This window comes from Cucumis sativus, chromosome 5 (genome assembly GCF_000004075.3).
Source record: "Cucumis sativus cultivar 9930 chromosome 5, Cucumber_9930_V3, whole genome shotgun sequence".
NCBI lineage: Eukaryota > Viridiplantae > Streptophyta > Magnoliopsida > Cucurbitales > Cucurbitaceae > Cucumis > Cucumis sativus.
Window position 1 is genome coordinate 30,337,710 of NC_026659.2, and position 23,541 is coordinate 30,361,250.

The 23,541-nt window shown below is 32.0% G+C and overlaps 5 protein-coding genes across 8 annotated transcripts; 3 read left to right on the forward strand and 2 right to left on the reverse strand.

Moving 5' to 3' along the window:
• Positions 1-944: 944 nt before the first annotated feature.
• LOC101221454 (phosphate transporter PHO1 homolog 9) lies at positions 945-6,935 on the reverse strand. 2 transcript variants are annotated; one of them, XM_011657698.2, is made up of 13 exons: positions 6,196-6,935; positions 5,303-5,639; positions 5,142-5,190; positions 4,982-5,053; positions 4,144-4,273; positions 3,843-3,963; positions 3,507-3,765; positions 2,882-2,986; positions 2,739-2,783; positions 2,478-2,627; positions 2,002-2,280; positions 1,764-1,903; positions 945-1,263 (listed from the first exon to the last, which is right to left on the reverse strand). In XM_011657698.2, the coding sequence occupies exons 1-13, from the start codon at positions 6,758-6,760 to the stop codon at positions 1,161-1,163; spliced, it is 2,355 nt and encodes a 784-aa protein (XP_011656000.1). In that variant the 5' UTR covers positions 6,761-6,935; the 3' UTR covers positions 945-1,160. The 2 variants fall into 2 exon arrangements, with proteins under 2 accessions (XP_011656000.1, XP_031741136.1); XM_031885276.1 differs by having other exon boundaries at positions 5,303-5,619; positions 6,196-6,410.
• Positions 6,936-9,034: 2,099 nt separating this feature from the next.
• On the forward strand, positions 9,035-11,710 carry LOC101221695 (transmembrane emp24 domain-containing protein p24delta9). Its single transcript, XM_004141401.3, has 4 exons — positions 9,035-9,375; positions 9,519-9,728; positions 10,796-10,872; positions 11,313-11,710. Exons 1-4 carry the CDS (start codon positions 9,163-9,165, stop codon positions 11,455-11,457), a joined length of 645 nt encoding a protein of 214 aa, XP_004141449.2. The 5' UTR covers positions 9,035-9,162; the 3' UTR covers positions 11,458-11,710.
• A 321-nt stretch (positions 11,711-12,031) lies between these two features.
• On the forward strand, positions 12,032-15,311 carry LOC101221923 (pectinesterase 31). Its single transcript, XM_004141402.3, has 6 exons — positions 12,032-12,575; positions 12,680-12,784; positions 13,058-13,135; positions 13,728-13,915; positions 14,514-14,687; positions 14,810-15,311. Exons 1-6 carry the CDS (start codon positions 12,327-12,329, stop codon positions 14,970-14,972), a joined length of 957 nt encoding a protein of 318 aa, XP_004141450.1. The 5' UTR covers positions 12,032-12,326; the 3' UTR covers positions 14,973-15,311.
• Positions 15,312-17,649: 2,338 nt separating this feature from the next.
• On the forward strand, positions 17,650-19,053 carry LOC101212716. Of its 2 annotated transcripts, none has more exons than XM_031886119.1 (5): positions 17,650-17,942; positions 18,045-18,128; positions 18,275-18,427; positions 18,511-18,711; positions 18,826-19,053. In XM_031886119.1, exons 1-5 carry the CDS (start codon positions 17,745-17,747, stop codon positions 18,946-18,948), a joined length of 759 nt encoding a protein of 252 aa, XP_031741979.1. In that variant the 5' UTR covers positions 17,650-17,744; the 3' UTR covers positions 18,949-19,053. The 2 variants fall into 2 exon arrangements, with proteins under 2 accessions (XP_031741979.1, XP_004141578.1); XM_004141530.3 differs by having other exon boundaries at positions 18,514-18,711.
• A 684-nt stretch (positions 19,054-19,737) lies between these two features.
• On the reverse strand, positions 19,738-23,255 carry LOC101222163 (vesicle transport v-SNARE 11). 2 transcript variants are annotated; one of them, XM_004141403.3, is made up of 6 exons: positions 23,086-23,255; positions 22,796-22,900; positions 21,240-21,298; positions 20,964-21,152; positions 20,412-20,582; positions 19,738-20,189 (listed from the first exon to the last, which is right to left on the reverse strand). In XM_004141403.3, exons 2-6 carry the CDS (start codon positions 22,887-22,889, stop codon positions 20,037-20,039), a joined length of 666 nt encoding a protein of 221 aa, XP_004141451.1. In that variant the 5' UTR covers positions 22,890-22,900; positions 23,086-23,255; the 3' UTR covers positions 19,738-20,036. The 2 variants fall into 2 exon arrangements, with proteins under 2 accessions (XP_004141451.1, XP_031740857.1); XM_031884997.1 differs by lacking the exon at positions 23,086-23,255 and adding an exon at positions 22,990-23,072.
• Positions 23,256-23,541: the final 286 nt, after the last annotated feature.

Here is a 23,541-nt window from a genome sequence, read left to right on the forward strand (position 1 = left end):
GAATTATATTAAAACTCTCTTCTTTTTTTCTTTTTACGAAATCTTTTATATAAAACTTAATTAATTATAAATATTTATTTTTATATCTCATGTCAAAACAATTAATTATTTAAATACATAAATTATGTTCTCTTAATTTGAATTTCTTTCAAATCAATTTTATAATAATGTATGTTGGCTAATACAATATAATTTAATTAAGTATCCTGATATAAATAAGGAAAAAGGAAATGAAAATGTGAAAGGAGCTTTTGGAAAAAGTATTTGGAACTCTCAATGCAAACAAAATTCAAGTGGATAGATAATTGATATTGAAAATGAATGAAAGTTTATTCCCAATTTCTGCCTCTTCCAAACTTGCTTGGTTGTAATCCATATTGTTCCTCTTCTTTCATAACCATAGATCCTAAAAACATTAACTCATCCAATATCCTCTCTCTATATAGACACCCTCTCTATTGAAATATTGTAAAAATAAATAATAAATAATAAATAATAAACAAAAGTCTATCAATATTTTGATATATATATATATATATATATATATATATATATATATATATATATTTACATTGTTGATGGTTTTGGGCTAAGAAAAGTGTGTAACCAAACATTTTCCAACCATATAATATATGTGAATAATATTTAACGTGTTAACATAGTATCAAAATTGTTGTTCAAAGATTTCAAATGACACATTATACAAAATTTATTCATTTCCTTCCACACGTCTTTGACAAATCTTACTCTTAGATAAAAAAAAATGGAAATAATATTTTATGATATTATCTTAAATCGTAAATAAATCCAAATGTCTAACTGATTTAGTCCACTTCCACCAACTACACGATCCATTTGGATCATATTTGTATTGATATATGTTTATATTCTTCATATAAAAGAAGAAGCTCAGTTTCTTGTATGAAAACCAAAAAGGGAAAAAATTTTATGGCTATGACCAAAACCTCTCTTAGTTCTACGGGTTCAGTATTCTATTACCATATGAAACAATTTATTTGACATGATGTAATATTATGGCTTCATCTGATGTTATTGCTCTACATGATATAATATAATAACAAATACATAGTCATACCGTTCATCTATACAATACTAAAACATCACTCAAAACAGTACTTTTTTTTTAGGAAATTCGTAAGTCAAAACTGAGTTCTCATCTCTTTGTCGTTGTATTCAAATGGAAGAGGCACAGAGTTGAATGCCCTAAACTTCCCCACATTGTTTAGATGCTCATTCTCCATCCTGATCATAATAACACCAAACAAAATTTCTTTTAACTCAATACCTTTCTGTTACGTTATCTCGAATTAAGGTTATGCATGTTTATCTCAGTGTAAAAGTAAGTGGGTCTCATTTGATTATGATCGCTATTGCTATTTTGTAGTCGTAATGAAAAAAACTATAATCAACAAACAAAATTTGAGTGCGGAATAAAGAGTAATCAGTCAATCCAATTGCATTTGAAAATCATGTGAGGCTCATTAGCTGATATCAATTACCATTATTTGTTACGTGAATTAGGAATGTGTCACCATTATTGCTGCCATAATGGGTCCTCAATGGTATAGTGCAAAGTAAACAACCTAATCAGATTACGTTTGCAAAATGTCTAAGTAAATATGGTCAATGACAATCCAATTACGTTTGCGGCTGAGACTGGTTATGATTGAACTATCAATGAAATCCCATTGAGATCACATGAATTTTGATTAGGAATTAGTAAACATGAGTTAAGAACGTACCTGAAGAAATTCCAGATTCCTCGTCTAATGATTTCCAACACAGCGACAATGGCAATCAAGGCTTGTCTATGAATAAATGGAGCTTCTCTAAAACCAAGAACTGATTGCATCCAAGCAAGTCTTAGCAAGATATTCAATGCCTACAACCCATATTTGAAACATAATTAATCAGCCTAAGTGACATCATATAGTTTCCTCTTCCAAGCTAAACGAAATGAAAAAGGTTGATTATCCTTACAATTGCTACAAAGTAAACACCTTTGTTTGGTATCAATAGTTTGTCTCTCAACCATGGATTTTTTGAGTTTCTTTGGAGAAGTCCCCAATCTTGAACTATATCCCAATATGTGCCTAAGATTGTTGCAACAGCAGAACTAATTGCAGCCATAATTCTCCAAACGATTCCCATATTCAAATCATGACCTGTTCTCATTGCAATTGCAACTATGGTTGAGAAGTATTTCAGTCCATTAAACACATGTTCGACGTTTTTATCTTCGACCAATCGCCGAGCGCACTGCATGCATTGAACAATTTATCTCTAATGAATCAACTCAATATTGTTGTTGTTTGATCTTGTTATAACTAACAGTACGTTAACTACTTCTACCAGTAGAGGGAGAATAGTTCAAGCACCATTCGAGAGAGTTTATATAGTATGCCAAATAACAATCAAGACATTCCAACAGATGATCTGCTGAACTAGTAGATTACCTGAAGAGTACGAATCCAGTATGGAATAATTGCAACAATAAAGAAAAAGGCTTCAAAGATCTTGCTCTGGAAGCACCTATTTGTTCTTCTTATAAAGTCCCCCCACACATAGTAGCATATGTAGAATTGTAAACTTCTAAACGCTTGAACCTGATGTGAAATTGTATCTGAATTAGCTTTGTGGTATACACTTTGGACAAGCATATAATTTCAGTCATCTAAAAGTAGACTTTGAAGTTTAGAGAAGCTTTAATTTCAAACCTGGCTAGTGAGTTGATCTGCCAAGAAAAAGTCTTGGAGGCTAACCTGAAAGACAAAATTGTAGCTTTAAATTAGTACTTATTGCATACTTTGCATTTGATATTAGAAATGCACTATTGTAAACCTTCTCTTCCTCCATGTACCTTGTAGAAAGGAGCACAAACCAAATGAAACGCACTACGAACGAGGAAGAAGCGGCTCGAACGATATACGATGTTGAAAGGACAAAATATTATGCAAAGAAGGGCCTGCACAATGAGTTCACAGCTCAGCCATGGCATTTATCACTACCCACAACGTAATAAATCAAAGGTAATCGATCTAAAAATAGGCCTCATTCGACTACCAGGATTACACTTGGTAGTGCTTACTTGTGTCCCATACTCGTACTAGCATCTAGTGCCCACTTACAAATCTCTAATAAAAAAGTGCAATCCTATTGAGTAGCGGAGGATCGATCAATTTGATTCCGTTTGAAAATTATGTTATCGTTACCGATATCATTTTACTGTTATAGAATGAGAAATATGAATTTGTTTCATTTACTATTACCACTGTTGTTTGACCTGAAACAATAATAGTAAATGTCACAAATTCATGCTTCTTCTAAGTGAGCACAATTATAATGGTGACTGTGACCTATGACGACTAATCTATCAACGTAATCCTATTACAATTATACCAATTCTCATTACAGATTGATAAGCATAGCCTTATTGTAATAGCTGGATCATGAAGCCATATATATTTGAAATGTGAACTACTTACAATGAGTAGAGCCAAAGGGATTGATTCAGTTATGGCTGCAAAGTTTCTAGTTCTGGGGTCTGCCTCCATATCCAAATTGGAAAGGACACAAACCAATGTGATCACAGCAAGAACTGAACTAAGAAAAAAAACCTCCCAACAACCCAATTCTGTCCCTTGTTTGAAGCCAAACATAAACGCATAATTGATACGGTAACGCCGCCAAAAGTATATATTCGCAGAGTACATCAGCATGTGCAAAATGATGAATCCGAAAAGGCTGAAAAAGTAAAGATTAGTATCAACAATGTTCTTGATATCTTATGGTTACTTCAAAATGTAACAATCTTGAATTACCTATAGAGAGGAAATATGTTATCCATGTATTGAAAACGCCCTGGATTCTGGAAGATGTTTCTTAGGTGTATGACAAGAATGATGGCCACTAGAAGTGCAATTGAACAGCCAAATAGAAAACCTATACAAGGTAGATGAGAACATAACCATTAGATCATTTATATTAGTAGACATAACGCAATACAACTTTCCAAGTCTATCACGAATAGATTTGGTTATACACGTAATTATTAGAGCCTAAAAGTTTTACCTATTGCGATTACTCTTGAAATAAAGCAGTCAATACATTAGCATTGGATACCTGAGAGAAAGGTAATTCCTTGTCTTTCCCTTCTGACTTTTCTTTTCAAAAGGTCCATTCCTCTTCTACGGTTTCCTTTTGCAAAGTGCTTAATGAAAACAGTCTCCACCCTTTCTATGAGCTTTGTTACCTGTTAAATCACCAATTGATTTAAAAACTTAAGTTTGATAGATGAAGGAGTTTAATAAGCTAGTTGCACATGTGACAATCAAATCCAAAATATTAACAAATAGATAAAAATTGTAAATATAGCAAAATTTAGATTTAGCTCTAACATGTCTATCAACAAAAGATCATATCACTAGTGAAAGTCTATCAAGATAGAGTCAATCATTAGCATGAGTTTGTCAACGATAAAGTTTATTGCTAATAGACTTTTCTATATTTGAAATTCTTTAAAAAATTTGCTATACACTTGGGTGGCGTTTGGAACAAGAACTAGACTATAATAACTACCACTTGCCTCAAACCCCTTTTTCTACAATATTTATTATTTATTATAGTTTTTACTATTTTACCTTCATCGTTTTTTTTGTATAAAATAGTTTACACCTCAAACACAAACTATTATAACCGGACTATAGTAGTTTACACCCTGCCTCAAACGCCCTTTGTTATATCATCTAACAACAAGCACCACAATTGTGAGCTTGAAGTATTTAAAAGACCCCAAAATAGAAATCAATATTAATCGGAAAAGAAAGATTGATACAAGAATTTGAACACAAGAACCTCTTGTACCACTGCTTGAATACCATGTTAAAGAGTTGGTAGATAAAAGACAAATTTAACACTGTCATATCGTCCAACATAATCTGTTTTAGAAATTGTTGCATACCTCAGGAATGGTGCCAAGAGGAGATCTTTCCACCATTTCTAAGTAAGCCTTTGATGCTTTACGTGATGTAATCTGCATGAACAATATCAAAAAATTACTTAACGAGAAAACAAAAATTGTGTTCTTGAAATATATACATTGTTGATTGTTGAGTTGAGACCTTATCATACTTCTTCATGATCTTCAAAACTGCAAGTTTATTCAAGAAACTACAGCAGATTTTCATAAGTAACAACAATCCATTTAGTTTTACAAATTTGAACAAAATCAAATAAACATATAATATCGAGATTCTTATTTCATTCATGCATATAATATTACCTGTAGTCTTTTAAAAGTCTAAGCTTTTGGTAGAATTCAATAAGAGCTCGCATCATGAGTTCTTCAGCTTTCCTCAACTCTGTCTTGTTATAAGACAATTGAGGGTTGGAACTCATAACCATGCATTTTAAAGTTGATATTGGTGTTTCTGGCGGCACGTTAATCCTTACTTGATGTAATATTTCTAATGAAACTGGTTTGAGTTTTTGAGTTGTAGGTTGAACTATTCCTTTACCCGCCTTCCTGCCATAACTTTTTGCATCTTCCAAAGATGTTTCTTCTGCCATTTCTACTTCTTGTGTTACCTCTAATCGCGACTGTCCTTCAAAAACAGGATCTAAACAATAAATGCTTGTTATGCTGTGTTCGTTAAGTTTCTAATAAATCTTTTAAAATGACTCTAGTTTCATGAACTTTAAAAAAAAAAAAATTATATCCGTGTGTATTTGGGTTCAGGTTACTGACTTGTTGGATTGAATATGTTGAAGACCCAAATTAATTGACAAGGAAATAACATGGCAGGAGATTGAAGACATAATCTCCTAGTCCTAAACCATCTAATGCTATCTTAAATCACCCATTGACCCAAACGTTAAATAGCTCAACTACACTCATTTCAACAACGTTCCATGGACTCAAGAAAAATAACCTTCCACCTCAAATGTAGATTTCAACTCCAGACTTCATAACTCAACTCCGTACTCTTGGTTCTATGTCTTTATGATGTCATGAGCTTTCAAAATCATGTTTATTAAGTTCTCATACTCTCATAAAGTATACTTTAATGACTAACCAACTACTAAGTTAACATAGTTCCAACTATATAGATATAGACTAAATAGGCATATAGGCATATAGGCATATAGGCATATGGAATAGATATGATAAATTACCAAGTGAAGTTCTTGGAATGGTGGACGTTGGAGTTGAATTAGAAGTAAGACTAACATGATCATTAGAATCTTGAAAACAAGACACGGGTGGTTTCTCAACCTTAATCCTCAAAGCAATCAGAATATCCATTTGTTTACTCAACTCCTCAGCTTCCTCCGTTAACACCCCAACTTCTCTCCTGTAAAATCCCACCACTTCATTCAACTCATCATCAAGTTTCTTGAAGAAATCCACTTCATTCTCAGCTGATTTTTCCAAAGATGAAACAAGCAACATGCTTTGATAACACTCTTCACAATCTTTTTGAATTATGTTTGTATGAATTGTTGTTGTTGCATGATCTTCTTGTAGCTTTTGGGACCCTATTCTTCCACCTGTTAATCCACTAAATGCTCTGTATAAGGATCCTCTCCTTTTGAACTTACTTCTTTGGTTTTCTGATGTTGTTTCTACTTGTCTTGCTTGACTCACTTCTTTCAGTAATGACTTCAATTGATCGTAATTCAGGTATGCTTCTTGCCATTCTGGTATCATTTGTGATAAGAACTCTTTGCCAAACTTCATGGCTTTTGGTTTTTGGTTTGGAAATGATGAATCTTGCTAGGTATTGGATTTTGAATGGTATGAACTGAGGGACAAAAACTGAAGTTGTAGTCTTTTGTTTTTGGTCATGTTCTGAGAGAAAAGTTCAAGAGACCTTTTGGATTTTGACAAATGAGAATGGCCTACATAGTTATATCATGCACACAACTTGGCATTAATTACTAACTAGATGAGACTCTTTCAAGCTACCAAGTGTTATATAAAACTTTTCATCCTCAATCAAAATTCTTAGAAGAAAAGTTGAAGGTGGCCCCCATTAATATTGGCAGACTATTCAACAAGAATTATTCATACAAATGGCAGAGGCTAAATTGGATATATTTTCTATAGCAATTAGAATAATTTTAACTAACTATAATAAGAGACTTTGATGATGTATTTGTATACGTTGATTATTAGTATACTTAGATATTGACAGAACTATTGTACTGGCTTAGGTCAATTGATAATTGAGATATGAATTATTGACCACCAGCTCAAATAATGTAATCTTCTAACTCTACAAGTTCTAAAAAACTAAAACCATTATACATATAATTACAATAGTTACTTAACATGTACCTATTGTCATTTCAAGTGTATCTCATGAACTAATTGATACTTAGATCTCAAATTCACAACGGTTAAAAGTAGGTGTATATATGAATCTTGATTAAATAGCATGAGTAATATGCATGTAATTTTAGGTTTTATGGCTTAGTATTTTAAATAAAATCGAAATTGAATTTAGGGAGTTCAGAAAAGAAAAGGTGAACATATATGAATTTAATTTTCTTCTCTTTCCAATTTTATTTGTTTTTTCATAATCATTTCATGTTGTTTGAACAAATAAAATCAAAATTATTCGAATAAATGAAAATGAAAAATCAACCAAAATTGATTTTGGACCCCGGCTTTAAATGCACTTCACAAAACCGGATGATTATGACTTTACAATTAAATAAAAAAACTTCATTCTTTTTTTCTTTAAAAAATTGTCATTTTAGTGTCGAGTTTTGAAAGATATCTTTCTAAATCTCTATTTTTTTTTTAGATTTACCTTTATAATTTTGACATTTTGAAAATAGGTTTAAAAGTGTGTGAGGTAATTTTTGTTGTAATTTAAAATAATGATATGATTTTTATTATAATCTAAAAATGATTTTTTCTTTTTCTACCTACACTTTTAGAAATAAAATGAAATAGACCTATTGGAAATATTATTACATAGAATACTCATGAATGAAGAATTGATATGGCAATGGTTAATGCCAAATTGACATGGTGATAATGTGATTGAATTGACCTTGAGTTTTGGCACAATATTAAAACTTTTGTTGATAAAAAATTCAAAAACATAATGAAACTTCAAACAAAATATTTGGTTTTCATTTACGAATCACCCCATTTTAAAGCACTAGATTTTCTATATTATATAAGTTATAAGTCTTTTAAAAATTAGTATTGAAAGATTATATTTTTAATGCCAATGAGGAAATGCATTTCAATTTTCTAAATCTATACTTATATAATTGTTTTCTTATTGTCGTTGATGTCAAATTTTAGACAAATTAGTAGAACACAATCGACTTCTACGTGAAAACCAAATATTTTGTTTGAAAAAAAGAGTAAATTAGTAAAAAAGATGCACACAGTTGTGACGTTTACTACACACAATTTAATACTTAAAAGTTAGAGCCTAAATGTGAAAACTATAAAGTTTGAGAGTATGACTTAAGTTACCTCATATGAAGTTATAATGATGTATTTTGAAAGAAAGTTCACCTAGATTGTTTCTTAGCATCTTAAAATTGCATCAAGATAATTAGATAACATATTATTTTAAGAGGTTGGTTCTATTTTATGTTTGGCTAGGGTTAGCCAAGGCGAATCGGGGCAAATTGAGTTAGACATGACCTAAGTAACTCTCTTTTCCATGACCCATTTTAGTCGTCATGATTGCCATTTTGATTTGGATTATGCTTTTTTCTTACTTTCATCTTTTATTATATCCATGAATCCAAAATCATTCTTACCAATTATTATTATTTATTATAATTATATATTTTTAGAAATAATTTTCCTTCAAGTGAAATAATCTTTTTTAGACTGGACGGATTGATTGGGCTTGGATGGAAATGGCTTTAGTTTGGGGATGGCCCATTTAGATACTAAGGCCCATGTCATCGTTCATTTCTTTTCCCGAAAGCCCATGACCATTTCAAGACATTCTTTGATATTGATACGACCAAATTTCATATTCTAAGTTTGCTGATCTTGTATTCAAGTTCAAATCTGTATAATCTGCTAACGTAAAATTCCCTCAATCGCCGTTTCTTAAGATTTTGAATTTGATGATCTCTTCATCTTAACTGCCGGAATCAATGAAGATGCCCAAATGGAGTTTCTTGGTTTCCATTATTTTAGGCCTCATATCAACTGTTGTTGTTGATTCTATGCGCTTCGATCTTCAATCCGGCACCACCAAATGCATTTCCGATGACATCAAGGCCAATGCCATGACCGTCGGAAAATATTCGGCAGTTAATCTCAACGAAGGTTTTCCCATTCCCGATTCTCACAAGATCACTGTCAGGGTATATTCACTTTTAAGTTTATCCATTGCTTATCTTCTCCATTCTGAATTTATCATCTTTATGGTTTGCTTTTGGGTTTTTGTTTATGTTGATTTTGGAATTTGTTTAGATGATTAATTTAGGGTAATGGGAGTTCTTATTAGGTTAGTTCGCCTCATGGCAACACGTATCATAATGCGGATCATGTGGAATCTGGACATTTTGCGTTCACTGCAGCCGAGACTGGGGACTATACTACATGCTTTTGGGTTCCCGAACAAAATCCTCCAGGTTTAGTTTCTGTTGAATTTGATTGGAGGTCCGGTGTTTCTTCTAAGGATTGGTCTAAGGTTGCTAAGAAAGGCCAGATTGAAGTAAGTCGTGAAATTTCTCGGTTGTTTTTGGCTTAGACTTGGATGCATTTGCTCATTGTTTGATGTTTGATGTTTTTGATGTTTTTCTTTTTCCTAACTATGCTTATATTTTCTGAATAATTATGTTGAACTTGTGATCATTGTGGTGGCTGCATGGTAAAATAAGTGTTCATGTTAGATCATAGTTTGATTTGATACGGATTCAGATTGTAGAATAGATTTTGTCTCGTTTTTCTTCCTTGCAATATCATTAAAACAATTATGTTTTCAACAAGAATCTTCCTCTTTTTCTTGTAAAGAACTTATCATTATGGAATCAAGCAAAAGGAGACCCACATCAAGACCGTGTCAATGATATCATTTCTCTCTTGTACAATCAACTGAAAAACTTTTAACTTCTTTTGGGATGTTCATCTTCTAGAGTTTGGCCCAAAAAAGGGGGCCCTCATAAAGCAAGAGGACCATTATTTTATTCTGAAGAGTGGCACTAAGGACCACTCGACTAGATGAAGGTGGACCATGATTTAAATTCCTTTGAAGGTAAAATTTAAGGGGACCCTGGAAGTAAAAAATGCCAAAAGAAGCCATAAAATTCTGGAGGAAAGCAAAGTCTTGATCCTTTTAAGCAAGGACTACCCTAATGATATAAGGCAGGATTATCATTTGAATTTCTATTCAAGTTGAAAATAGAGGAAGGGAAGTCTTAATGTAAAATGTACAATATGCCACCATAACTACGAGGATCATGCTTGTGGGTCAAAGTAACTGGGTTAGAGAGAGAAAATAAAAGAACAAAAGCAAAAAGGAGTATAAGTTTTTCATATACAATGATGTTTTATGGATTTTAGTGGTTCCTAATTTATGAATTTTATGCTGATATTTTTATCATATGGTCTCAATATATGAGGCGTGACTGAGATATAGTAAAGATTGTATACTTTTACCAATGTGCCCTTCTTCTCATTATATTCTCTACTAAATGTAGAAGATGGGTTCTTGTTTTTGTTTGATAGAAAGAATCTGTCAAATGATCATCTGATGAAATTGTTCATCATCTCTTGTGCTAGGTAATGGAACTTGAGTTGAAGAAGTTGTCCGACACAATCACCTCCATACATGATGAGATGTTTTATCTGCGTGAAAGGTACATTACAATGGATTGAGTCTCTAAAAAGCCTATAAAGCAAGGACACTTTAGTTTAGCTAACGTGCCTAACCCTTGTTAGTGAAACAAATGTACCAGACATGTTGAATAAACTAAAAAAAACACGTATATGACAATAATAATAAAATTTGAGTATGAGATACCTCAAACTAACTTTTTTATGCATGTAATTCATCATAGCCATACAAAATTTGATATTAAAAAAAGATATACTAAAATGATATATTTTTTAGTTTCCTTGGCATTTGGTTCATTCAATGTGTGTTTAGATTGACTTTTAAAGTGTTTAAATAATTGTTATAAATGCAAAACAACACTTGGTAGAAAGTGAATCGAAACGGACACTCAGACTTGAGTTGATCGTATAATGAATACGATGATTGATTGATTATGTGTGTTTATCTTTTTTTGGTTTTCAGAGAGGAAGAAATGCAACTACTGAATAGATCAACGACTACAAAGATGGCCACTTTTAGTATCTTATCACTGGGAGTTTGCTTGTCTGTGGCTGCTTTACAATTATGGCATCTCAAGACATTCTTTGAACGCAAGAAGTTGCTCTGATTTTTCTCCCACTCTCTATTTCTGATATATTCTTCTCTAACAAATTACTTATTAGTCCTTTTCTTTTCCTTTTTAAAAACTTCAAAATTTAATAATAATAATTTGGGTATTAGATGGAAAAGTTTATGTTGGGCCGTGGGAAGTATTGAGACATCAACGTTCCTTAAATTTCTACATTACTATGCCATGTTCGTGTTTAAAGATACGTTTTTAATTCTTTTTCTTTCCAAATAATTAAAGAAAAATTTATTTACAAATTCCTATTTTTAAATTAGCTTTTTTAGACCACTAAAAGAAATAGAAATTAAATTTCATCAGCTTACATACTATTTTGGTCTTTGTATTTTAGTTTTTATTGTTTCTAAAAAGATTCACTTAGTTTCTATACTTTCAATTTTAATTGATTTTATTCTTTACACATTCAGTACTTGCAATTCTTATTATTTGTCGTTCCTGCACTTTTAAAAAGTTAACATTTTTAAGAGATTAAAATGATCGATTTTTTAAAATTTCAGAACTAAAATAAACGAAATTGAAAGTAAGATTAGGGATGAATATTGATTTGTTAAAGTCAGTTTTTGGATCACACCGGTAGAAGTAGAAATAGTAAAGTAATAGAAGATTCCATCTTCTTGGTAATCTCCCGGAGTGCCACCTCAATCAAAGCAGAACATGGAAGAAAAGATTAAATTAAAGGAAAAGATAAAAGAAAATCAGCTGTTTCGATGAAATGTAATGGAATCGATCCCAAATTGGGAGTTTTCGCATTCCGTTCCGTATTATTTCTACATTTCGTTTGATCTTCATCTTCAACAATCAACCCACTTCCCAACAACGCACCGGCACGAACTTCGATATACGATTTCTTCATGGCGGCCCAGCCCAGGGTCCTCACAGTGGCACACGACGGCTGTGCAGATTTCTGCACGGTTCAAGAAGCCATAGACGCGGTTCCATTCAGCAATACTTGCCGCACTATAATCCGTGTGTCTCCTGGAATTTACAAGCAGCCTTTATATGTACCCAAGACCAAAAATTTCATTACTTTCGCCGGTTTGAACCCTGAGACTACTATTCTCACTTGGGACAATACTGCCACCAAAATTAACCACCACCAAGTCCGTTTCTCATCTGTTTTCTTTTTTATCATTTCGTATCTGGGTTTTCTTTTAATTCTCAGAATTTGTAATCTTCTTTTCATATTTCCCTCTTTCGTGGTCAGGCTGCTCGTGTCATTGGAACTGGGACTTTTGGTTGTGGAAGTACAATTGTGGAAGGAGAGGATTTCCTTGCTGAGAATATCACGTTTGAGAATTCTTCCCCTCAAGTACCCTTTTACTTTTAAGACACCTTTGATCATCTTATCTTATCTTTACTTTGGATTTTGGATTTACTTTCTCACTCATTAAACATATCAGTAATATGGAGATGGAACTAATAATTAAAACCCATTTGTATTTCAATTTTTGAGGTTGATTTTTGAAATTGTACCATGAGGATCTTTGTACAAGCTAATTTGCTGCGTTTTTCTGATCAACTTCCTTAGTGTTTTGAAGTTGGTGTTGTTTTAGTTATCTTGTGATTTCTTTGTTTTCTTCAGGGTTCTGGACAAGCTGTGGCTATCAGAGTTACAGCAGATCGTTGTGCCTTTTACAATTGCAGGTTTCTTGGTTGGCAGGTATTCCAATAGTGTATAGTTAGTTCAAGAAGTCTAACAATATTAAAGGCCTTTTTACCATAGAAACTTGTGCTTGGTTTGTTAGGGTGGATGTTTAACTTACCATATTTATTCAAAGAGGTATTTCCTAAGCTAATAAAGAGTGCGATCTTCTACGGTGCTGATCCTGGTCTTGGGCTAAGTTCGAGAGTAGGCCTGAATTTCCTCTCTTAGCCATTATCAGTTATCTATTGTTGAGGATTCCACATTAGAATAATGAGGGACCATAACGTTTGCAAGATACATGAGCTACTCCTCTCCTGGCTAGTTTTGAGAAGTAACCCCATGTTATGTAATATCTATATTGTCCAACTTTTAATGAAGTTGGCTCAATTCCATCAAGCTTTCTTTGCTTTTGCTATCTATAACTCGTGACTAGGATCATCAGTTTGATGCTGTTGTTGGCTACCTTAATCAGCCAATGCTGTTTGTGACGAAAGTAGATTGTTTTTTTGTACCTCTATTGCCTGCTATTGTTTCTTCATGTGAAAGACTTTTGGATGCGTAGGAAAAGCTTTGATCAGTTCCATTTTCCCTATATAATTTGATGCAGGATACTCTGTACCTACATTATGGAAGACAATATTTGAAGGATTGTTACATCGAAGGAAGCGTGGACTTCATATTTGGCAACAGCACTGCTCTGTTGGAGCATTGTCATGTCCACTGCAAGTCGAAAGGCTTTATTACTGCACAGAGCAGAAAATCTTCTCAAGAGACGACAGGTTATGTGTTCTTGAGGTGCGTTGGTGGAAACTATGTTCCTCTTGTTAGAAATGTCTGGTGTCTCATAGATTGTTGAAACAATGATTCATGTTTATTAGGTTATTATAAAATAATAAAATATAAAGTGACGATGAGATTATGATTCAAACTCTATGCTGCCCGGCCAGGAAAAGAAATAGGATATTAAAATATGTTTTCTAACAATCAAATATTGTAGCATTAAATGGTTCTCGTGTGATATTAGTTGGAGGTGTACTTAACTAGTTAAGATGCTCATATTATATATAAAGGAAACTCTTTGAAAATACTGGATCTTCCAGTCTCTAATTAGTTTTTTGCTGTTATGAATCTGACTTTGAGATAAGATTTTGAAGCACTAACCATTAATTTACCCCAAAAACCAAGATATGCTTTTGTATGAGTTATTGCAATCTACTATATTGAATAGAGTTTCAAAGAAGGTCGATACTTTATCACAAGTGTTCTTTTAAAATGTTCACTGTTACATTCTGAAATGCTTTCTTGTGATAGTTTAAAATTTTGTCCGACTGTGCTAAATCTTCATCATATCCTTTTCTTTGGAAATGTTTTGACTCTCTTTTGATTAATGTAGGTGTGTGATCACAGGCAGTGGTGAGACTTCTTACGTTCATCTCGGGCGACCATGGGGACCATTTGCAAGGGTGGTATTTGCTTACACACACATGGATGTATGTATCAAACCAGCAGGCTGGGATAACTGGGGGAAAGCTGAAAACGAGAGAACTGCTTGCTTCTACGAGTACAAGTATGTTGTGTTTAATGCTTTTTTTCATCTTATCGACAATGACTATACGATGAATGAACATGAACATCATCGAGTGATCAAGCATTGATCACCTGATAGGAGACGTGTGTTTTCCGGTACAGGTGTTTCGGGCCAGGGAGTTGCTCAATGAAAAGGGTGTGTTGGGCAAGAGAATTATTGGATGAAGAAGCTGATGAGTTCATTCTGCATCGATTTATCGATCCCGACGTGGATAGGCCTTGGCTATGCCAGAGGATGGCACTGAGGATTCCTTTTTCTGCTTAAGAATATGGGATCATGTTTAAAGGTTTCAAAACAGAAATCAGCAGCTGAAAAGTAGTGTCCAAATCTTGAACATTTTGATAGTTGGTGATTGCATAATGATTCTTCAGTTCTAGCCGGAGATCGTGTTATTAGCTCATGTATTCACACCTTTTTCATATCACTATTATCTCTCTCTCTATCTATATATATGTGTGTGTGTTGCATGAAATTTCATTTCCTTTTTTGTACTGCTAATATGTTTTGCATACAAAATTTAGCTAAGCCATCAATTTTGTATAAATTTGTAGTAAAGATGAAGTGATTTGTGGTTAAATGATGATGTAGTTTGATGATGGTTTATTTATTTATTTTAATTATCTAACCATTTATTTAATATAAATAAATTTACATTTACAAACAAGTTGAATTTTTTAAAGTCAATTTTAAAAATTAATATCACTTTTCTAAATTAAAATTATTATTATTATTATTTAGGTTTGGATTTTCATAAATTATTAAAGTAGTAAAAAAAAACTTAGGGTAGAAGTGGTATTTTGAAGTTATAAAAAAGACTAAATGATCTTTTTTAAATCTGGATTTCTGATGGTTATATATGAGGTGAACGTTTTGAATTCATGGTTTAACTAATTTGTTTAGTTTATTATTATTATTATTAATTGTACGTATTAACTTTATTTTGTATTAAATTTTGTATTTATTTTTTTTTCCATATTTTGTACCTCTAATACAATTTATTGACTCAATTGATTTTAATGACAATAATACAAAAACGAGAAATTTTAATAATAATTCTGATTACGGTTGCATTAACACTAATGATCTAATTATAAATATTACAAATCATTCATAAAATATAACAAAATCATATAATCAATTTACGAAAGTTCTAGTTAAACAATATTAAAAATGGTCTAATAGCTCTCGAAATAAGCATAACCAAATATAGTAACGACATACAATGTATTTTAATTTAAACCATTTTTATCAAAAAAAAAAAAGTTTAAATAAGAATGAGTTTTTTAAAAAACGCATTTTTCTTGAGGCCATATAAAGGAGTCCTAATTCTTCTAATTAAATTGACTAATGAAAAAAATGAAAAGAATTATTAAACTAAAAATAAACTACAATATATATGTCATATGTATTTATAATTTTTACTATATTATCAATATATTGATATTTGATTTATACTCGAGACATCAAGAAAAATTTAACAAAATAAACAAAATCTCAGAAGGAAATATTAATTTTAAACAAAAAAAATAATCTAATAACAATAGTTATTAAAAAACTCAAGAAGAAAAGAAAATAGAAGAATGAAAAAATACATATTTTAAAAAATATTATTGTATTAAATCAAAGACCTATTTGATACGACTCCCACAACAAAAAATCAAAAATTCATTTTTATTAATTTTTCAAGGTTTGCAGTTGTTGCAAAAATTGATAGTCAGAAGTTTGTGAAGTTGTCATAAATGACGTCTAGTGGTCTACCAACAATGATCATTATTAGGGGTGGTGTTCGGAGTTGGTCGATGAACTTTCTAGATTGAATTAGAAAAAAAAAACATGTAATCCAAGGGCTTAAACAGTCTTTACTATTCAAACCATGGAAAAGAGTGAAGGAAGCCTTGGTGAAAACAGTTAACGATCGTCAACTTTAAGACGATTGGTTGGTTGTTGACTATCATGACAATTAGTCGCCAAGGGTCATGGCTATTGATCATTAACCATCAATCGTTTATTAATAGACACGACATCAATAATTAACGACAATGATTGGTTGTCATCGATGAAGATGTTCGCCCACGACAGTAACGTCCAAAGTTGTAGGTCACCAACGATCAAAACGATTCGAAGCCGACAATCAAGATGATCCAGAGCTGACGGTTAAGACGGTCGATTGTTGTGATCGTCGATCGATCATGATCGATCGTCGTGGTTGATCATGAAGTTGGCTAACATTTGTTGTCAACGATTATCGATGATCATTGATAAGATGTTGAAGTGAATTTTTTTTTAAAACACATGACATTCAATAAGATTAAAAAACATATTCAATCTTAATCCAAGGAATTTTATTCCAAAATATATAAAGATGGAAGCATGCCAAACCCCGTAATTCATTAATAAAGTAATATTTTCTAAATAAAACCATAAAATTAAATCTCGATGGTCCTTTGATCTACCAACTTTTTAAAGTTAGGCGCAAAGAACTCACCTTCAATAGTCCATATATAGGTGAAAAAAAAAGACATCATATCCGAATGTTGCACATATTATTTATCGTGTAATTCTATATTCACAATTATTGATACGTTTTATTTTACAACTCGAACTAACACAAGCTTCTTAACTCTAACGTATTAACTTGAAACATATTGTGTTACCTTTCTCCCGATAATATATGAAATTCATAAGATTAGGTAACCTAATCTATATATGACCCATATTACATTGATTGTTAATTTATGAACGTAACCCCATGCGTGCTAAGGACTTATATTAAAAACGGAATTAAAAGCAAGAGACGTGACCATCTTCTTCATGTTCCCCTTCAATAAGGTTAACTTAATTATTCATAATTCAAAATGAAAGTAGAAATTAAATACAGATGACATTATTATTATTATGGAAAATTTGTATTTAAAGGCATCTTGACCTCGTTTCAAATCAATTAAGCTTTTAAAAATAGAACAAATTAATTTTGTTGTTTGAAAGTAGTTTTTTAAGAGAGAGAGAGAGAGAGAGAGAGAGGGAGAGAGAGTCCCAATGACGATGCTGTGCTCAAATACAAAGCCAATGTGTTTGCATTATTTTCAAAGAGAAAGCAGTTTGAAGAAGCAGAAAGTTAAGAACTGGAAGTGCTTTGCTATTGATCCCAGAAGTCAAAAAATCATTCATCATAATAACCTCTTATCTGTTTCTTTTGTATCTTTTAGTGACTTACCACTTTATGAATCTCCTGGGGTATATTTTGTTACATTCTATAGAATATAAATAAATAAATATTTTATTTTTTATTTGATTTGATATGATTTATATATATTTGGTAATTTGATCTCTGTATAGAAAGCTTCATTTGATGAATATTTGGAAGATAAACCCAGATTGGTCAAAGCAACATTTCCTGGAAAAAATCAACAGCTCAACCAGGTTAATTCATCCGCCACCTTTTTCTTTTTAGTTTAAGGGTGTTTTAATTAGTGATAATTAAAGAGTAATAATTAATGGGCAAACGTGTACTTGTTTTCGACTTTAAAATGAGTAGCATGTTTGAATTAATGTTGGATATTGATCAGGAAGAGTGGAGAATTGAAACACCAAAAATTCAACTATTGTTCCTCAAGATATGCCCAACCATTGATATGAAAATAATCTCCAAAACCAATGGAGGAGAAGCTTATCCATGTCATGTTCCTCATTACATCCCAAAACTTCTTCACTTTCAAATGGTAATCCTTACGATCACTTTCACGATGGAACCATATTATTTATTTCTATATTATCTATGCTTTGATTTGGTGGTTTTTTTGAGCAGACAAATTGGGAGATCAATGGTATCCATAAAGAGTATAGGCCATCTTCAGCCAATGTTTGTTCTCATGGAGTTATCTATAGACAAAAAATTGGAACAAGAAGCCGCCTTAAGTTTCAACTTGTAATCGATCTCAGCTTTCTTGTACCGGACGCGCTCCATTTCGTTCCAAATGACGTTTTACGGGGCATTATCGAGACGGTAAACACTCCATGGAAACTGTTGAGTTTTGTTTATCTATAGATATACATATAGAAGATTAATGATTGATTTATTATGTATTAAGTTTATGATAAAATTTTGGTAATTGAACAGGTTATGAAGGCAATGGTTGAGGACTTGAAGCATAAAACTGTACATAAATTGGTTGAGGATTATAGTAAGTTTAGGATGGAGAAAGAGAAAGAAAATATTGGAAAAGTAAACACATCAAAATGATGAAAAGATTGTTAATATTTTCATGTCCATGTGAGAGATAGATCGTCGGTTTCAATATATTGTAAAAGAATAAATGAAACATATATGATAAAAAATATTTACTTACATCAATATATTGATATTTTTTATTATATTATATAAAAATCTGTGAAACACACCAAACTAAAGATCAAAATGTCAATAATATAAAAAATAATTATTTACTATTTAAATTTTTTTGATACATTTTTAAATAAGTAAAATAAACCAAAATAGAAACTTATATTTTGTAAATTTTTTTACAGTTTTTTTCTTTATAATCATTCTTTAAAAAAAATTATTATTTTTTAGTTCTATCAAAATTTACGAAATTAAGAATTCAATATTTCCAACTATCAAGTATGGTATTTTAAATGTTGATGATAGTAAGAGAGTTTTTTTTCCAAATAATTATTTATAATTTTAGAATTGTTACCAATAATTAAAAAGAAAAAAAGGCTAAAGATGGAGAGATTAATTCTTTAGTAACTAATGTTTTTTTAAAAAAAAACCATTGTTACGACATGTCATAATAATTGTGTTTTAAGTCCCGTTAGAAGTTTGATTCTCTCATTTCATCACACACATTACATGGAAATGACAAAAGTCTACTAAAAACAACTCTTTTTTAAAGAAAAAAAGAAAGAGCTTTTGGTTTTCCAGTCAAAAGATAAACCATGTTACAAGTGATTCACATGTTTAATAAGCCACATATATTCCACATTTGGTATATCTTTGAATGCACCATTTTAATCAAAGTAAAACAAATTATGCAAGCTCAAACCATCTTTGTAAATCATCAATTGAAGCTGTGAAAGTAAGCAAATATATGGATATCCCACAGTAAGCAAATATGGAGGATACAACATTAAAATTGTATTGTGAACACTTGCCCATCTTAACTAAGACAAAGATGCTGGCAAGATATATTAATCATGACATAAGCCATGTACAAACTCACAACAGACCCAGAAAAATACAATAAACCAAGAACTCATGTTTCAACAACACTCAACAACAATATGACAAACCCAAATGAGAAAAGATATATATATATATATATATCCTTACTATTTGGTAAGTTTGAAGTACAATATCAGGATGATGGCCAATACAAGAACAATGATTATGGATGTAACAATCCATTTGTTCTTGTTCATCCTTCTTGACATGTTGGTTAAAATTCTCTTACTCTTCCCTATGTTGTCATCTACTCCATGAAGCTGCAAAAGGTGGGATTTGAGAATTATCAAATAAAAACTATAGGCAGACAACTTCTAAATCAACATAGTTGCAAATTAAATAATTTAAGTTTTTGCATGACAACAATAGAGGCGGGCGTGAAGTACATACATTTATCATTATCGCAAGAAAGTATAACTATCCAAGTCCTACGCTCCTACAATATCATTTACTCAAAGAACATGAGAAGTAAAATCCCATACCGTATTATGAGCATGCAAGAGAGACTGTCTCTGCGAGTGTAAATCTTGAAGAATTGAAACTCCAAGTTCTTCTGTTTCTAGCATGGTTCTTCGACTTTCCTTAATTCTATCACTAGACTTATCGAGCCTCTCTGTTGTGCTCATTAATCTCGATCTTTGGTCAGCTGATGCCTGTATGAAATGGCAACCAGGCATGAGTCATAGCTAATTAATACATAATTACGAAGGATAAGAAAATGGTCCCTTGAATAATTAAGGAAGAGGAAGCATGCCTTATAGCTTAAAATCTATAACCTTAACAACTAAAAGAAACATAGGAATGACACATTTATAACCGCAAAATAAATTTTCAGTGTCTAAAGGGTGTTTGGGACTCTGAGTTGGTTTAGACGGCAGGGTTTAGTGCATCCATGTCTACTTTCTTTATTATAGACCTTCAAAAGATTTAGATGATTCTATGGAGATGACAGTGATGAAGAAAAAAGTTATTTCAACAAATATGTGATGGTGAAAAATCCAAAACAATTAGAGTATCAGTGGATGCAGACATACCGTCAATGTATCAGCCATTCCTGATTCCAGCAACTCATCTCTAGTGGCTGCACTTAAGCTTCCAGATTCAATGCGTTTAACTTCACTTTTTAAGTTGTTGAGGTCAGATTTGTACTCTCTCAATTTAGCTAGAAGGACAGCCTTGACATTAGGCGGCAAACTTCTGGCCTCAAGATCCATTTTCCGAATCTAGGAATCATGAAGAATATATCATTAACATTGCAAGATGAAGAAATCTGAAGGCATTTTTCTAACAAGAACGAGTCAGCTAGGTACCAGAGCTTCTGCTTCATCAATTCCTGTCTTTACTTCAGAAACCTTTTGCTTCTTTTGCTCTGGAGGAAAGATATATTCATGTAGCAAATAACATCAGTCTCAACTTTCTCTATATTAAATCAAATAATATAAAAGAAGGTTCAATTTGAAAACACTAACAGCACATAAAATTGATCTTGAGAAAAGATTGTAGATAATCTATAGTTAGAGCAGCTCTGGGAATGAACCAATTCATCTCCTCACAGTAAGAGTATCCTTCATTACAGACAATCTAAAGACATGGTTTTGGCTCCAAATAATTAGCTGAGCTCAACAATGACAGACAAAGTTATAAACAGCTGCAATGGAAAACAATCTTTGTCCAAAAATGAAAAAAATTGAGAGTGAAATATATCAAACTAGTTTTTTAAGCATATAAGTACATAAAACTCATTGACTTTGAATTTCCTTCTTGTATAAAAACAATATATATTTTAATAGACATGTTTTTGTCATATCTGTGTCCTAGATTTTTAAAGAACTGGTGTCACTCTGTCAAGATCATATCCATATCTGTGGTTCAGAGTTCCACTATTCCTCTGAAGCCAGACCACAAAAAATAGCACAAAAACAGGCATGTAACAAAATTCTTCCTTAATCATGAAAGGGGAAATTCAAGAAAATCTTCTCCATCATCAAACGACAGTTTTTTTTTCCCAATAATATGAACACACATGAACGTTCCCTCTTTTACATAAGTTTTGGAAGCGCTGAACAGGAGACCATTACCACAGGTAGTGGATTTATAATATTGTTCTTATGATCTTTATTAGAACTAACCTCATGTTTGATTTGTCCACAATAATCATATTGAAATTCATCTACTGAAAAATACTTTAGGTATAAAATTTGTTCACATCCAACAACAAATCACACCAAGTCCTGACCAGCTCCTAGATCAATAATCATAAATTGAATGCAAAATAAGAGTCATCCCCCCAAACAGATTTAAGAAAATCAGATTAGATAGTCACCCACCCACCTATTAGATGAATCATTTAGCATCTACCAACAAAGTGATTATAGGATCTCCTACATAATATTATCATCAAAGACCCTTGAGAGAATTTCGGTTCCTTCCTACTCAGAGTTCGAGACATGTAAATAAAAAACCAGTCCCATAACAAAACATTCTTTGCTTCCACTTTAAAAATACCAACCATTAACGCAAAACGAAAATGCACCCTAAGGATTACGCTCTTCCTTATTTTCATTTAGAATTATTTCCCAATTCAAGAATGAACAAAAAAATCATAAAGAGTACGCAATCGTCATATCAATAGAACTTACAATTGTTCTAGGTTTTAACAGTATGTATAAATTACTTTCCTAACAAAGCAATAATTTCTTCTCATTCAGATTTTAATTCGCTTATTAATTCATACCACCCCAAAATTTTCACCAAGTTTTAACCACAAATTCGATTATCATTCCGCATCGAAATTACGCAACTCCACAAACAAATACACATAAAGAAATCATGGAAACAAAATTCAGAAATCAAAAACTGGAAATACCTCCATTAAGGGCACTAGCCGAAGTGCATTTTCTTGACAGATTCGCCGAAAGCTCGCAGTATTGCCGTTCATATCCGTCGAACACCTCACTCATCGTGCCCAAACCTTCAAAATAAAAAAATCAGCATTTCAATTGAATAACAGATCCAAACCAATGAAACAAGATTGGCAGGAAAACATAAAAACGAGGCTACAATTTGATTCGGTTGATAAAAATCACAGCGATCAACACGTAAAAGACCCGAATTCTGGAAAGAGCGTAAAGAAATAAAGATGGATGGATGGATTACCAAATAGGATCAGAGATTGGAAAGGCCAGAGGATGAGGAATTATGTAGAACGAGAAAATTGGAAGAATTAATAAACGGCAGGTGGAGTGCGCACGGACCCCGTCACGAAGCACCAAAAATTTTGTTGCTTTGACAAATGAATCGACGCTTCCATGGCCAACGGCGTCTCCATTAATAAATAATTTACTCACTTAAATATGTAATTCTTTTTTAACAAAATAATAATGGTAATAATAACAAATTGGTTGTGATTAGAGTTTGGACAATATTTTTAATTACTTATGTGTAACATATTTTCAAACTTGAAACGTGGTATGTAATTTTCTACTCTAAATAATCCATAGCAAGTTAATATTTACGAGAGAGTTTTTTATTTTAGATCGAGAAGATAATTAAAATGATAGATGAAAAATTAAGGATGGATAGAACCTAGTTATTGAATATGAAAGTATATAG

Bases quoted from the DNA above. Each gene is read 5' to 3' on its own strand.
- LOC101221454 (XM_011657698.2), bottom strand. From the start codon at position 6,760: ATGAAGTTTGGCAAAGAGTTCTTATCACAAATGATACCAGAATGGCAA. The intron at 3,964-4,143 runs GTATCCAATGCT...TACCTTGTATAG, and splicing joins AGGAATTACCTTTCTCTCAG to GTTTTCTATTTGGCTGTTCA. The intron at 2,987-3,506 runs GTAAGTAGTTCA...CTCATTGTGCAG, and splicing joins TCCCTTTGGCTCTACTCATT to GCCCTTCTTTGCATAATATT.
- LOC101221695 (XM_004141401.3), top strand. From the start codon at position 9,163: ATGAAGATGCCCAAATGGAGTTTCTTGGTTTCCATTATTTTAGGCCTC. The intron at 9,729-10,795 runs GTAAGTCGTGAA...CTCTTGTGCTAG, and splicing joins CTAAGAAAGGCCAGATTGAA to GTAATGGAACTTGAGTTGAA. The intron at 10,873-11,312 runs GTACATTACAAT...TTTGGTTTTCAG, and splicing joins ATGTTTTATCTGCGTGAAAG to AGAGGAAGAAATGCAACTAC.
- LOC101221923 (XM_004141402.3), top strand. From the start codon at position 12,327: ATGGCGGCCCAGCCCAGGGTCCTCACAGTGGCACACGACGGCTGTGCA. The intron at 13,136-13,727 runs GTATTCCAATAG...AATTTGATGCAG, and splicing joins GCAGGTTTCTTGGTTGGCAG to GATACTCTGTACCTACATTA. The intron at 13,916-14,513 runs GTGCGTTGGTGG...TGATTAATGTAG, and splicing joins ACAGGTTATGTGTTCTTGAG to GTGTGTGATCACAGGCAGTG.
- LOC101212716 (XM_031886119.1), top strand. From the start codon at position 17,745: ATGACGATGCTGTGCTCAAATACAAAGCCAATGTGTTTGCATTATTTT. The intron at 17,943-18,044 runs GTATATTTTGTT...ATCTCTGTATAG, and splicing joins CACTTTATGAATCTCCTGGG to AAAGCTTCATTTGATGAATA. The intron at 18,129-18,274 runs GTTAATTCATCC...GATATTGATCAG, and splicing joins AAAATCAACAGCTCAACCAG to GAAGAGTGGAGAATTGAAAC.
- LOC101222163 (XM_004141403.3), bottom strand. From the start codon at position 22,889: ATGAGTGAGGTGTTCGACGGATATGAACGGCAATACTGCGAGCTTTCG. The intron at 21,299-22,795 runs GTATTTCCAGTT...TCTTTCCTCCAG, and splicing joins GGCTAGTGCCCTTAATGGAG to AGCAAAAGAAGCAAAAGGTT. The intron at 21,153-21,239 runs GTACCTAGCTGA...CATGATTCCTAG, and splicing joins TTGATGAAGCAGAAGCTCTG to ATTCGGAAAATGGATCTTGA.